Here is a 14865-nt window from a genome sequence, read left to right on the forward strand (position 1 = left end):
AGCAGGCGTAGCTGCGACGGTGAACCTTTCGCTATGGCTGAGGTGTACACCAAGCTACATCCCAGCTCTTCCGATCCCAACCACCATCCAATAAGCCAACTCCCTACTCCCATCGTCAACCTCACCATCCTCTTCTTTCTTATCCCTCAGGGCCTGCTCATCTGTAACCCTCCACTCCAGCCTGACCCTGATCGGCACCTCAATCACTTCTTCATCTTCCTCCACCTCTTCATCCTTCTCCCTGACAATGCTAGCAGGCACGATCTCCACTACAATACTCGTCCAGTTCCTGCCTCGATCATAGACTTTGCCGGCTACCTGCTCAGCACCTAGCCCAAGGCTGACTTGCGTATCTGATTTTACGAGAGGCTGTGACAGCGCAGCATCATCCCAGACGTCTCCATTCTTGCCAATAGTGAACTGTGGGCAGAGTATGGTGACTTTGTGGCCGTACTTGCCTGGCACGATGCTCGGTGAACCCAGGTTGACGTTTACGTTCTCGAAGAGTGGGTTCTGCAACTTCAAGATCCACTGGCTAGGCTTGCCAGGCTGAAGTGTGACTGTTGGTTCGCCGTCTGGACCTGCTGGGAGCAGCCCGCCGCTGATCGGTACAGGCTTGAGGCTGACGAAGGGAAGGTAGTTGAGCGCCACGAGCTTAATGCGGTACCGGGTCGAAGTAACCTTGAGCTCTGGCTTGACGAGAATGTGCTTGCACGCTGCGCAACGCTTGGAGCGTTTCGTGCGCAAAGGTGTTGGCATCGGCTTGAGCTGTGATACATGAGTTGCTGATGGATTGCCAATTGGTGGTGGGTATTGGAACGCTATTTGTTCTGGTGTGACAGTGTCATCGTACTCGAACGTCTGTTTTCCGGTCGAAGGTTGGTCGTTCGAGGCAAGTTGAAGACCTTCGGATGTGTTGAGCGCTTCTCGCATGACGGAGTTCTTCTGCTTCTGTTTTCTGAGCACACTACCACCGCTGCTGTAAAGATTCATGAGGCGTGTGAGGGATGAAGGCGATGAGAATGCTGCATCGAGCGTTGACGATGACTGATTAGCGTCTGATGCTAGCAGCTGGTCCTTGTAGAAATGCTTGAGAGCGCTGAACCGTCCTTGGTAGTCTAGCTTCTTCTGAGAATCTGCTTGCTCTTGAGCTTCGGTGGGCTTTATCGCTCCACTCGAGCCTTCGGTGTACTCCTTCGAAAGGGACGAAACACCTCTAGCTCTGGTCAGGTCACTGTAGGCATTTGACCTCGAGGTTGAAATCGAGCTTCTGCCGGGATCTCTGCCATCTCGATCCTTCTTCTCCATCTGTTGTCGAATGCCCGATGGGTTTGCGAAGTCAATCCCGGCATCTAGCGACGTCCACATACAGTACTGGCAATTGAGTATGTAAGGTCGATCTAGTGGCTGTGACGATGCCAGAGATGACGTGTTCAGCTGAGACTGGCATACAGGACACATGTAGCAATTCCTTGAACATCTGTTGCTATCAGACTTGACAGACGAGGGAACAGCATCAAATAGGCATTGCGGACAATACCAGCAGACGATCTCCTCGACCACACAGCGAGGACATTTCAGGTCTTGGCAGTCTTCACAGTAGAACAAGTGCTCTGGCGGAAAGAGAGAGAATGCCGATCGTGGGTTTCGTGGGTCAAAAGTTGCATCGTCTTGTTCCAGGGCCTCGTCGATATCGATCTCTCGAGATGTTCGTTTTGAGGATGAGACGGCTCTTCTTGATGCATCTGAGCAAGGGCACGAGATATACGTATATGGGAAGTTCAGCGCCATGTTGGAGACGATCACAAATCCAGCTAGTCGGTCGCACTCATGCTGCGATGGGTTTGGTAGGTACTTAATGGGCGGAAAGCGCAGCGCACACGCCTGCCTCGAGATTTGTTCTTACATGCTTGCTTGACTTTGTGAGAAAAGGAGAATCAAACGCGTCTCTAAAAACGCGAATACTGGTCGGTGCGTTTGTGCCCGAGGGGAACGTCATTGATACTTTTCCATGACCATCATCTTGAGAGCTTCTTATGATACAAGGTTGGGCTAACATGGTGCACCCCAGACATTCATTTGTCTGGTCTCTGCATTCGCCATGAGTCTCTTCGCATGCACCACCATCCGGTCGCAAATACCACGATGTAGCCGACCTACTCGGCTGCTACGGCGCAGCTATGCCGTCCAAGCACCCGGTGCTCCCACCCTCGAAGTCTTCAACAGCCACATGAAGTATCTGCAGAAAGAAAGAGCTGCCTCGAACCCGGAACTGAGCAGACAAGCAGATTACCTGAAAGATGAAGTTGCTCTACGCCTGGTTGATCGACTCCTCGACATCAGCCGCGACTTCCCCAAAGTGCTTGACCTGGGCGCAAACAGCTGCAATGTAGCTCGAGCGCTTGCGAAACCTCCGTTGCCTGCTCCTGAGATACCTGATGAAGTACAAAAGCCATTGAAGCCGCTACGAGAAAGGGTACACGAGCTTGTATGCGCGGATACATCACCTACTATGCTGCATCGTGATGATGGAATGGAAGAGTCTGTGGTGCCAGTCACACAAACGGTACTACCGAGCTTGGAGACATTACCGTATGAGCCGAATACGTTTGATGCAGTTATATCGTCTATGGCTCTGCACTGGGTGAACGATCTGCCTTCGCTGCTGGCCAGCATCAATTCGGTACTGAAGCCGGATGCGCCCTTTATCGCGGCCATGTTCGGAGGAGATACGCTATACGAGCTTCGAGCCTCTCTACAACTGGCAGACTTGGAGAGAAGAGGAGGCGTGGCACCACACATATCTCCCCTTGCAGATGTAAGAGATATCGGAGGGCTGCTTGGAAAGGCTGGCTTCAAGCTGCTGACCGTGGACGTGGACGATATCATAGTCGAATACCCGGATACCTTTGCTCTAATGCAAGACGTACAGGCCATGGGCGAGGGCAATGCAATCCTGAAGTCCGGTGGTGGACCACTACCAAGAGATGTGCTATTGGCGAATGAGGCCATCTACAGGGAACTGCATTGCAAAGAGGGTGAGAAGGACAGAATACCTGCCACGTACAGGATAATATATATGATCGGATGGAAGGAAGCACCAGGACAACAACAGCCGCTTCAAAGAGGAAGTGGACAACTCAATATCAAGGATGTCCTCGGAGGTGGCGACTTCGGCCGGTAACAGGTATCACTGCAAGAAGTTCACGGACGTCTGAAAGCTGGTGTGCATTGCGAAGCTGAGTCAAGGCTGTCCTTCATAGACAATATCTTTTATTGCGAACCACCATCGCCATCTTCTGCACCGTGACATGCTCTAGATGTAATATTTCAACATCACCTCAGGATGGACAAGTCATACCTGCATGCATAGAGCCTCAGCCGTCTGTATTGATGTGGACATCCACCACATGTGCTTGCTTCTCTTCATGCACGATGTGCCCAACTCAAGCAGCGTCCTCCCCTGCAAACTGCTGATTCACATGTCCAGTCACCACTCTGCTCCCGTCTAGTACTCAGCACCACCGCTCATTGGGAACTCGAAGTTGCAGGTTCGGCCAGTCAACTTGCGGTAGACCTCAGAGTAAGTATCGAGTCTGTAGTCGACACCACCTCGCTCCTTCTCGTCCAGCACAACCTTCAGAATCTTGCTGCCGTCCTCCTTGGTTCGCATTCTCTTGCCGACAATCTCAACTGGGTAGACGACGTCAGCCAGAATGGCATCGTGGACAGCAGTCAGAGTTCGGGATCGAGGTCTCTTTTGTGTTTGGCTGGTTCGGGATCGGTTGGATCGCTTTGGCCGTGGCAGGATACGTCGCGAGGCGAGGAAGATGACGTGTCGGTCGCTGAACTTCTTCTCAAGTTCTCGGGTAAGTCTTTGCTGGATCTTGTGGAAGTTCGAGAGGAGTGGGACTGGCACGAAGATGACAATTGCGCGCTTGCCGTGGCCGACTTCGAGCTGTAAGTTGTTAGACATGTGCTAGTACTGCTACTTCTGTTGTTTTTCGTACCTCACGAGCAGACTGGATCTGTAGAGGTCTGAGAGGGCCTTTGAGATCTGCGATGTTGGTCTCGAGTTCGCAGAGAGCAGTCGCAACGCTGGTCTCGAGCTCAGACGGGTGAGCTCGAGACGGGCTGTTGACAGCGATCTTGTTAAGTGCTTGAGACATGTTGGCGACGTGGTTCGATATTGTCAGGAACGCGACCCGTAGAACTGCTTGTCGACAACGAGGTGCCTCCTAGCATGCCAAGCAAATTATTTCTCTGTGGAAGTTGCGGGCCCGCAAGCATGCAGCCTTGTCAGGAATCTGTGCGTCTTGCCAAGTTTACGCAAGGCTTCGTGCTCCGGTTAGTAGCCTGTACTAGCGTGCTAGCACCGATTACCGGCGGTTTCGTCGAAGTTCAGGTTCACTTTCTCTACCACCACCACACATCAGGTACTGTATGTCGCTGATCGTCATGCATTATTACCAATTGCCACATGTATGCATCGTGGTTAAATGCTTTGTTCTCGGCAAATGTTTCGTCTCGGTACAGCATTCATAAGTAGCCGCCAGTAACACTACGGAGCGAGGACAAGCATACTTCATAAGTAATGACATCAAGCTCAGTTATGCGAGCTATGAAAGCATAAAGACTCTTCCTGCTCATGTATTACCAACTCATGCAAGTGTTCTTCATCTCATAAATAGGTAGGCAAGACCAAGCATATCTCCTTATCCTTCTCAAGTACCTTCCCATCCAAGAGTATCCCCTAAACAACCCATACAACATGTCTCTCCCCAAGACCACAAACCAATATGTCCTCAAATCCACAAACGGCTTCGACTCCCTCGAGATCGAGAAAGACGCCCAAATCCCCGAGCTAGGAGACTACGACTGCCTAGTCCAGATCCAAGCCGTCTCCCTCAACTACCGCGACCTCATCATCGCCAAAGGCCAATACCCCTTCCCCGTCCAACTACCCCGAATCCCCTGCTCCGATGGCGCCGGCAACATCCTCGCCATCGGCAAGAAAGTCACCGAATTCGAAGTCGGCGACAAAGTCTGCACCCTCTTCAACCAGCTCCATCAAGCCGGCCCAATCAACATGCGCGCCATCATGTCCGGCCTCGGCGGCGCAGTCGACGGTACCCTCCGCCAGCACGCCGTCTTCCCCGAACACGGTCTCGTCGCTGCCCCGACGAACCTCACACCCACAGAGGCAGGAACCCTCAGCTGTGCACCCCTGACCGCATGGAACGCCCTATACGGCGTCCAATCGCAAGCCCTAAAACCAGGCCAAACAGTCCTCACCCAGGGCACAGGCGGCGTCTCCATTGCCGCAGTCCAATTCGCCGTAGCCGCCGGCGCAAACGTTATCGCCACGTCCAGCTCAGACGAGAAATGCGAGATGCTCAAGAAACTCGGCGCACAGCGCACAATCAATTACAAGACGACACCGAACTGGGGCGAGATCGCCAAATCAATCTCCCCTGGTAAGGAGGGCGTCGACTACGTCATTGAGGTGGGCGGTCCAAACACGATGGAGCAGTCCATGAAGGCGATTAAGCCAGAGGGTATCATCACGGTGATCGGGTTTGTTGGTGGTGCTGGCGCGGAGAAGCAGCCGAGTACGTTGGATGCATTGACGAATATGTGTACGATTAGGGGGATTCTGGTGGGCTCGAAGAAGCAGTTTCAGGATATGAATCGGGCGATTGATGCGGGGAATATTCATCCTGTTGTTGATAAGACGTTTGAGTTTGAGCAGGCGAAGGAGGCGTATCAGTATCAGTGGGATCAGAAGCATGTTGGGAAGGTGGTTATCCAGCTGGGGAGGTTGCAGTAGATGTGCTAGTATAGTGGGATGCATAACTGGCAGAGCAGTTCGCGTTATGTACAAGTCATCGATGCAGCATCATAAGATTGTGTGCTTATGAAGCCAAGGTCTGTACAGCAGAATAACATATCTACTACCCCTATGCAGACATTCCAACCTCACTTCACCAAATTAACAACATCACCCTTCTGGACCTCCTCCTCAGCCTCCAACCTCCCCGCCACAAACCGATTAACCTGCATCCTCGCCTCCAACGCCCTCATCTCCCGCTGCCTGAGTTTCTCCTCATTGTCCCTCACCCACTGCTCTCTCTGCTCCGCCAACCTCGCTTTCTCCTCCTTCGACTCCTCCGGCCTCACTTTCTTCCCAAACTTCGCTGGACGGGTCTTCTTGTCCTCCAGATCGCTGTCCTCGTCCAGTTGGAGTCTGCCAATGTACGCCTCTATCTCCTCTGGGATGACCCGGTGGATCTCGTCTGCGTATTCCGAGTGGATGAGGATGATGTTGTCGGCATTGGAGAGGACGTCGACGGGTTTTATGGCGTGGGGGGAGAGTTGTTTGATGAGGTGGATTGCGACTGGGTCGGAGCGGATGAGGGTGCCGGGGAGGATGGTGGGTTGCTTTTTGGGGGGTGGGGCTGAGAACATGTTCGTATGATAAGGGACTGTGGCTTGTACCACTCGTGTTTACAAAGCTGGGCGTCTTCCTAGATAAGTTGTTGGCTTTCCAGGTTATGCAGATTTCTAGAGGACTACTGCTTGCGATGGACAATGTTGAAGTCGGCCTCGCAGCACATCCGTCTCACGGTGCTTTTGGACGCGGCCATCCTCAGTGACGATGGCCTTATGAGGCGTAAGATCGCCACTGAGATGCTGAGATTCTGTCACGGTTGAAATCACGAAGGTCGTTGTTTGCACGTCTTTGTTCGCAAGTACCTATGCGTGGTTGCTTGCGTGGCAGGAGCATTGTCACGAGCACGGGCCAGATAGTACTGGTAGTACCGTTGAAAGAACTTCAACGGCTTTGACACTTATGACTTCGAACGTACCTGTTTGCTGAGGCACCTTTCAGTAGCATTCTGGAGCACTTGCCTTTTTGCCTAGACATTTCGCGGCACCTTCCTGCTCAACAGCCATGAAGCACTGCAAGCACGACTTTCGGAACCACGTTTCCGCGCATGGCTTCTCCAACTGTTTGCATGTGTCTTTGCCGCCTCGCCGCTGAAAAGCATCGAGGTTAGGTATCCATGCCATCGGTGCCGATTTAGACCTTGTGACTTTTGTAGGCAAGCTACTGCCTTGCTTTCGGCCGCAAGTCAACATGAATGACTGGCCATTGCAAGGTTGTTCCCCTCGTACACCAATGCAAAACCAATGCAAGTATGTCGACAGTGATCGTGCACAAGGAGGCCCGGGAGGAATTGAGTGAACAACAGTGCATGGTGTGCGCTTGAAGAGAAACATGGTGAGTAACCTCTCACGCGCACCTTGCTGTGTCTTCAATTTATGATTGGATCGCTTAAGTAACGCTAGAGATCTTGTGCTCGTAGCGTGAGGATTTCGCGTCTATGCGGAGTTGACTTTGTTTAGAGCTCACGAACCATGGAGTTCGAGCTCCGACGTACACAACAGGGCCTGGATTCTTGGAATTGTGGTCGTAAAAGCGGTCAGCGACAGTTTTAGCCACGTGCGCCTGTACTCCAGCATGGCCGAAAAGTCGGTCAGCGTCTACTGAGACAGGACATCGTCGGTAAGCAGTGGCGTACTATAGTTCTCTGCGAATACTTCGCGAAAGGTAAACAAATAGGGCGCTCATGGGTAGACAAGATACTGGATATCGATCGTTGCCATAAGAAGCGAGGTGCAGCCTAGAGCGCTGGTGCGAGCTTGAACCTCTGGACGCATCACTGTTGGTGTTGGAAAATGCTTGATTATTGTTCCACCGTATTTCTCAAAGGGCTTCATGTAATCCTTTGGGGCCTGACCTTCACCACCCATCACTTAGCTCCATTTCAGGTTCGTCTTCATTTGACGTCTACCCACCTGTTGCCTTTTGCATCTTCTGCCGTTGCCTCAATAAACTGCGGGGGCAAGACGCCAAAGACTGCGCCTAGATAGTTGAGCTAGTCCACAGGGAGGACCTCCCATTGCAGACTATCCCCATCTATGGCTGTCGCTTTCGGTAGGTCCACTTCCGGAATGCCGGAGCCCTTCACCTGTGTGATGAGTACCATATATTCAGAAGGAACGTCGTCGACTATGAATACTCGATACCTGTTGGGAAAGTTATACAGTACTACAGTCATTACTTCCGCCCATTGTGCACATTCACCGTGCAAGCTTTACCGTCCGTTGAGCCTTATCGATCGCATCTGCGCAAGCTATCGCATAAGCATCGTCAATAGGAGGGTCGTCGCGCCTGACAGGTAGTAAAATTTTCGGGGTTATATCTGGGGGCGAAGCCTCGCGCCTCTGATACCGTGCGGTTTGGGTTGCTGATCGCTTGGCTGCTGGGACCGTCGAACTCATGTTGAACTTGAACGAGAAGACATCGTCCTCGCCAGGTTTCTGTCCAGTCTGGAATAGAATCGCCGATGCAAGTGCTGCTTCCTGTTCGAAACTTTCTAGCGTCTCACCGACTGAGGCCGTAATCTCAGCGTGTATACATGGGAACGGCATACGACGAAATAACCTCTTTGGTGTTGGCAGAGTCGTATCCAAGCTTTCTGATGCGAAGTAGCATAAATAGACTGGCCTTTACTTCTGTCAATGAACACATTAGACTGATCAGTTGGCTGTGCGTTGAAGACTCCGACTCGGCTTCTTGGTTTGGACATTATGACGTGCCCAGTACCTGCTTCGTGCCGTTTAGCCAATCAATTCTCGATACGTGAATAGCCATATTATGTGAAATACCATCAGCTAAGGACATAAGACATTGAGAGCGACCGGCTCTAGCTCGAATACGTGGTTGATGCATTTGGGGGATGACCAGCTCTGCTCAACTCACAAGCAAGCACATGACACTGCAAGCACCTTGCCATGCTTCTCAGACAAGAAACGATGTTTTCAGGATATCGCACACGTACAGGTTGTCGCAATGTTGTTCCAGCTTCAATCCAGTCGATGTGGATGGCACATAGAATCGGAGTTTGCATATAAGAGTAGAATTGTAGAAGCAACGGCGAAGCAAAAGCACATCCGATGCAGACGCGTGCTCTCGGCGCGTCGACTCCGGTTGTGTTGTGCACCCACGTTTCATCTTGACTGTGCGGATTATTCAAAAAGTGTCACTCATCTTTCCGCATTTCCACTTCCTTGGTAGAAACGGAGATGTCTTTGTAGGGGCCAAGATTGCTCGACCTTTTCACTACCTGAGCATATAGACAAGTCTCTCAGAAATGCAGAACTGGGCGACAGACACAAAGTTGGCTGAGTGGGTTCATGTGCAAGTGGCTGTCACTCGAAGTTCAGTGGGTGTAGTGGGTGTGCGTACGGCCAGGCCTGTTATAGCCAAGCATTTCTGGTGGATGTCTCCTTCCTAGCACTGCATGGGTTTAGGCCTGATCTAGCGAGCTGGACTTGCAACATTTGGTTCTCTCGGGCTTTCGTTTTTCTCCTCCCACACCCAAAGTCGTGTTCGCACGGTTCGCTCCATTCTCACATTCTTCACACATCCACTTCCACAATAAAGTTCGCTCTCTTTGCTTTTCTTATGACCTCAGGTGTAAACAAAGATCCATCTTTCCCGTAACTCCTGAACTGTCATCTTCAACATTTATCGCCGCCTACCAATCCTCTACCGACTTGCCTCGGGCGCGTCTCGAGTCACTCTGTCGCATATCTCCAACTCTTCCCAGCCACCCCATTTCTCCCACCAGTCAACGACAGAGTAGCAGCTTCACGTGGACGACGACAGGATAGACAGAACCTGCTGTGAAGCAGTTAATCTCGACGAAGCAGTGGGTTGTTATACCCGTCAACTCGTCAATCGCGTCCGCGCCGAGTGGAAAGAGCAGGAACACCACCACACCATCTTACGACTGTACCGATACGCGATCATGCGATAACGAGATATCGAGACACGATCACAGCTCTTTTTACCATCCTTCGACAGTTCGAATAATCCACATGGAATCGCTAGTACGGGAACCGAGCTCGACACCTATGGCTGCACGAAACATGGAATCTTCACCAACTTTGAACGCTTCTTCCGCGGTGAAGAAGTCAGGCATGTCAATTACTTTGCCTCGAAACTTCGCTCCATTATCGCTGGATCCTGCCGATGCCCCACGAACGCCTGATCAAACATTCGCCCAGCTGGATCTACCGCCTCCGCCACCTCATTCCACCTACCGCGTGCGACGACCGCGCGTCAATCTCAGCAACTTTCAAGATCGAGACCGTGGTCTGCCAGCAACACTCTTCGCCTCTGATATTCCAGTCCCCTCTAGTGCAGGGCCATGGTCTACCGAGTTCTCCAAGTTCAAAGACTTCTCAGACGATATCATGCCTTCAGTAGAATCCACAAGCACGCCTACTAGGCCTCATTTGCTTCAAAGCTTCTCAGAACCGGTGCACAGCGAGAGACTTCGCTTGGTGGGTGATGCTCAAGCGCCTTACACCCCACCGAGCCAGACTACCAGAACACCAGCGGATATCAAGCGAGGAGAATGGGATATGCAGAGAGCAGCTTCCGTGTCTTCCCATAAGTCCAACTCTTCCGTCTCGACTACTGAGACATACGAGACTCGTCCGACATCCTACGATGGCTCCGTCATTGGTGCGGATAACGAAGTTGCTGATCCGTTCTCCCCATCAAAGAACATCAAGGTTATCCCTGCAACACCTTCACGCAAGTCAAAGAAGGCTCGCCTGACCAGTTTCTTTGCCAAGAACAATGTTGAATGGACCATTGAAATGGACAACCATCTGTTCAACGTCTATCAGATCTACCTCGCAGATCCGACTGTGACCCCATTCAAGACTGTGCCAGGTAGCATACCTCCCACAGGGGTCTGCCATAGAGTTGCACGAAGAGCTAAAGAGACCTGGCCGAAAGCCAGTCGAGTCGAGCTTCCGATCGTACAACGCTACAAGGTCCGAAGCTTGCTGGACATAAGAATGAATCTTAGAGCCACAACGCCTGATCCAGAAGATTTCCTCAATACGAGTTGTAACGATCGTCGACCTAGTTGGCCCTCGGAAAGTGCTACCAGGAAGCGCCTGAAGCAGTTGTGCCGTGAGAAGTTTACCATTTCAGCACACTACAACCGTTTGAGAGAGTCTAGAAGTCCGTCCCCATTCTCAGACCAGTTCATGCCGAAGAAGCCGTCAAGGTTGAGTGCGTCTCCAGTGCACAATGACAATGATGCATATACAACCCGTGAGCTCCACATCAACCTCGTGGCAAGTGGTGCTACCGAGCCTCTTGCTCAGCTAACCACCGGCGATTCCCCACCGATGGAATCTGCTTTGGAGAGCTTCAACAGGGAAATCGAGTCCGCTGAGCAGAATCAGATGAACACTTCACCGCCGACCGGTCTTGGTATAAAGGAAGAGCAACCAGTTATCGATCAGAGCAAGCTCGCTCCAGCTACGAACATCCCAAGGTTAGCTTCTCCATTTAGCTACAATACTTGGAACGGGCCCATCAGACCAGAGAACCGACATCGACGGTTCGTCAGCCAGAATCATTTCGAAACGATGCATGCCACTGGACCTCGATTGAGGTCACCGTTCCAGCCAGAAGGTGAACTTGGTCTCAATGTTAATAAACGTCGAGCACAACATAACCTTGAAGACGAACTTAGTCCAAGCGGCAGCAGTCTCGCCGGCCACACATCGGGTCTCAACCTTGACGAGCCGTTATCAGCAATAGTCCAACCTGAACCAGAGCCAGAACTCATATTTACTGGACTTGGCGATGTCAACCAGAGGCGTGTTCGTCTTAGAAATCGAGGTGCCACACTTGGCACTGCCCATGAGAAGATCGCAAGGCTGTTCACGCCACTAGCGACAGGTGAGGATGATATGCCTCCCGTACCAGCAATACCTTCTCAGTTCTCTTCGACACAAAACGACGCTCAAGTCTCTGGTCTCAAACCTCCACAAGTCGATGAAGGGCAACGGCGGCTCGGATCACCTTTCGAGCTCGATCCGAACAAGAGATCGTTCCGAAACAAGCCTCGCCACCTTCCAAGTTTGAGCGATCCATTCATTCAATTCACGCATGGCATGCCAACTTCTTCTACAGCTACACAGCAAAACAACAACATTGGAAACATTGGTGATAGGTTGGCATCGTTCCAGCAGTCACTTGACGAATACAAGACACCAAAATACTGAGGAATTCTCAATTTCATATTCATGATACATGAATACAGACGAAAGCATTGAACAGGAGGAACCAGGAAGATGATTGTCAGTCACCGGGTTCATGGCTAAGAAACGACCATTATTGGCACAGCGTAGGAGTTGAACAGGAGCGATTAGGGTCAATAATGGCTTACACATGTGCATACGACAGCATGGGAATGGGACCAGACATGATGGAAATGATTGTTATACACTTCTATGTGCATAATGAGTTTACGATTTACGATATATGGGGGACAAGACACGAAATGGAAGAGACGGCAAATATGCGACTCGAGACTTTGAAGCGGAATTTCTTTTGTTGAGAGTATTTAGTTTAGCGAGCTGTTGCTTGAGGACATTGTGAAGACAAAGGCGGCTTGGGCGCGCTGCTTGGTGACAGCACTTCAAGAATACAGACAGCATCAGGAATTGTGTTGGTCATCTAGCCACGAGATCCAATGAATGAACGAGTCTGGTGTTCGACAGGATACACACTGCTCGTCTACATGGCTTCACCAAGCAGGCAAATAACAATGATGAGCTGCTAGCTGAACGATGAAATGATTCTACCCTGCCTGCCACCTTTCATGTTCTGCTGGCTGTTCTATTCTCGCCATCTAACAATGTTACCCAGTACTAAGGATATGTACAAACCAGAACAATCATTCCTACTTACTCAAGACACGACCAGCCAATCCTCATCCTCGTAACTCATTCAGTCTCATTCCTCGTCTCTTGTAAACCAACTCAATTCAACATCTACCCTGCCATCCCAACCATCTAGCTCGGTATCGCATCCCCCGTCCCCTTGTTCTCAAACCCCCCAGCAGGAACATCAACGCCAACCGCTCCCTTCTCCTTTGTAACTTCCTCCCCAGTCGCAGTCCCATCCGCCACAGCATCAACAGCACTATAAACAACCCCATTCCTCCAACCCCCCTCCCAACTACTAACCAAACTCCTAATCGCACTCTCCGCAACCATAACTCCCCTCTCCACATCCGCGCGATCAATCCCATTAGGGACATGCAGGAATGCGACTTTTCCTAGTTTCTCCTGTGCTTCCCTATGCGACGTTGACGCTGATGTTGATCCTGATATTGATGTAGATTGTGGTTGTGGTTGTGGTTGTGCCTCCAAATACCGCTGAACAAGACTACACATCAGAATAAATTCACAGAGGAAGTGGCCTGCATCACGGGAAAGTTTGACGACTGCTTTTTTGGGCTGAGGCTGGCGTGGTGCAGAGTGTGCCCCGGGCATATGTGACATAGCAGCGGTCGCTGGGCGCAGAAGCATGCCGCGGGAGGCGATCCATTCTCTTGTGTTGCCGGTGCCGGTTGTCCTTTGCTCGGTGGCGGATTGACGAAAGGGGCCGATGTGGGGTTGGGATTGCGGTTGTGTTTGTGCTTGGGGGTGCATATCTTTATCCCTGTGCGTTATTGTATCATCCTGCCGCCTCTTAACCTCACCCTCCCACCGGCTGAGGACATCCTGCGGGTTCCAGCCTACATGGAGAACCTCGGGGACGTCCTCTCTCGCCCAGATACTGGATATTAACCCGCCGACGCCGTCGTCCACGTCGGGGATGATGTAGTCTTGCCTGTGGCCTATTGTTTCGAGGGTGTAACTGTCTCGGCCGGATGCGAGGCCGATGTGGAAGATGTAGTCGTAGTTTAGGCGCTCTGGGTTCGTGGCTGGATTGAGGAGGGAGGGGATAAGTGTTGCGGTTGGTGTGTATGCGACGCGGATGGGGTCGGGGTGTGTGTGGAGGATGATTTTGTAGGGTTGGGTGTTTGGTGGGCGGAGGGGTTGTGGATGGGGGTTTTGTTGGGTTTGGGTCTGTGTGGTTCTGAGGGAGGAATATGGGTAGTGTGGGTGTGCTGGTATGGCCTGGGTTGGTTCTGCTGTTGGGTCTTTCGGCTCAGGTGGCGGGAGAGGTGGGAGCTCGGTTGGGAGGGAGGATGCGATCAGCCATGAGGGATTGATGGTGAAGGATTTGAAGGGGCCGAAGCCTGTGACTAGGACGTGGATTTCTCGTATCGGCTCTTCTGCTGCTGTTGGTATTGGGATCTGCTCCTCGGGGAGGGGTGTGGGTGGACCGGCGTCACCCATTGTGCTGTTCTATTGCTGTCACTTCTAGTGATGTTGTTGTCTAATTCCAGGCTCTTGACGCTATTGCTACTTCATGCTAGGTCAGTTATAGAACATCGGGATGTTGTCTTGGTTTAGCTCAATGTTGCTGTTGTCGGTGGCACAGATGTCGTTCGAGAGGACACAGACCAAAAGTTTGATACGATATCAGCAAAGGACAACGGGTTTTGTCAGCTCATGTTCAGGATTTCAACTGTAGCATGCGACCAGCGGACATGCGCACGGTAGAAGCACAGTAGTGTGACTGTGCGAGTAATGCGGGACATGACTTCCGTATGGTATACCAGCGGTCCATTTACCGGCTATCGATAATCATTACGATAACATGATGCCCGAAGGAGGAATGATGTCCAAATGTGACAAAGCACCCGCTGAGCCGGCGACGGGTGCGGCACTGGGGTTTGGAGCAGTATCCGAGGAGAATCGTAGTGTTCTTTTGATGACTTATCATTTGCGTGCTGATTTCTGCCTCTAAAGTATCATCACTAAGCTATTCCAAGCTGCTCAAGATATATCTCCAAGCAATAGCCT

General features: G+C 51.5%; 7 protein-coding genes across 7 annotated transcripts; 3 read left to right on the forward strand and 4 right to left on the reverse strand.

The window, feature by feature from the left end:
• Positions 1-54: 54 nt before the first annotated feature.
• On the reverse strand, positions 55-1791 carry PMZ80_010835 (uncharacterized protein; the record flags this gene model as incomplete). The annotated part of the gene is made up of 1 exon (XM_064879223.1): positions 55-1791. The coding sequence occupies one exon, from the start codon at positions 1789-1791 to the stop codon at positions 55-57; it is 1737 nt and encodes a 578-aa protein (XP_064724987.1).
• Positions 1792-2101: 310 nt separating this feature from the next.
• On the forward strand, positions 2102-3184 carry PMZ80_010836 (uncharacterized protein; the record flags this gene model as incomplete). Its single annotated transcript, XM_064879224.1, has 1 exon — positions 2102-3184. One exon carries the CDS (start codon positions 2102-2104, stop codon positions 3182-3184), a length of 1083 nt encoding a protein of 360 aa, XP_064724988.1.
• A 324-nt stretch (positions 3185-3508) lies between these two features.
• On the reverse strand, positions 3509-4169 carry RPS7A (ribosomal protein S7A; the record flags this gene model as incomplete). The annotated part of the gene is made up of 2 exons (XM_064879225.1): positions 3509-3958; positions 4011-4169. 2 exons carry the CDS (start codon positions 4167-4169, stop codon positions 3509-3511), a joined length of 609 nt encoding a protein of 202 aa, XP_064724989.1.
• A 602-nt stretch (positions 4170-4771) lies between these two features.
• Positions 4772-5830, forward strand: PMZ80_010838 (uncharacterized protein; the record flags this gene model as incomplete). Its single annotated transcript, XM_064879226.1, has 1 exon — positions 4772-5830. One exon carries the CDS (start codon positions 4772-4774, stop codon positions 5828-5830), a length of 1059 nt encoding a protein of 352 aa, XP_064724990.1.
• A 149-nt stretch (positions 5831-5979) lies between these two features.
• On the reverse strand, positions 5980-6468 carry PMZ80_010839 (uncharacterized protein; the record flags this gene model as incomplete). The annotated part of the gene is made up of 1 exon (XM_064879227.1): positions 5980-6468. One exon carries the CDS (start codon positions 6466-6468, stop codon positions 5980-5982), a length of 489 nt encoding a protein of 162 aa, XP_064724991.1.
• Positions 6469-9987: 3519 nt separating this feature from the next.
• PMZ80_010840 (uncharacterized protein) lies at positions 9988-12168 on the forward strand (the record flags this gene model as incomplete). The annotated part of the gene is made up of 1 exon (XM_064879228.1): positions 9988-12168. The coding sequence occupies one exon, from the start codon at positions 9988-9990 to the stop codon at positions 12166-12168; it is 2181 nt and encodes a 726-aa protein (XP_064724992.1).
• Positions 12169-12960: 792 nt separating this feature from the next.
• Positions 12961-14295, reverse strand: PMZ80_010841 (uncharacterized protein; the record flags this gene model as incomplete). The annotated part of the gene is made up of 1 exon (XM_064879229.1): positions 12961-14295. One exon carries the CDS (start codon positions 14293-14295, stop codon positions 12961-12963), a length of 1335 nt encoding a protein of 444 aa, XP_064724993.1.
• Between the last annotated feature and the right edge of the window lie 570 nt (positions 14296-14865).

The sequence above is a fragment of the Knufia obscura genome (genome assembly GCF_036327395.1).
Source record: "Knufia obscura strain CCFEE 5817 isolate CBS 148926 chromosome Unknown scaffold_21, whole genome shotgun sequence".
Classification (NCBI taxonomy): Eukaryota; Fungi; Ascomycota; class Eurotiomycetes; order Chaetothyriales; family Trichomeriaceae; genus Knufia; species Knufia obscura.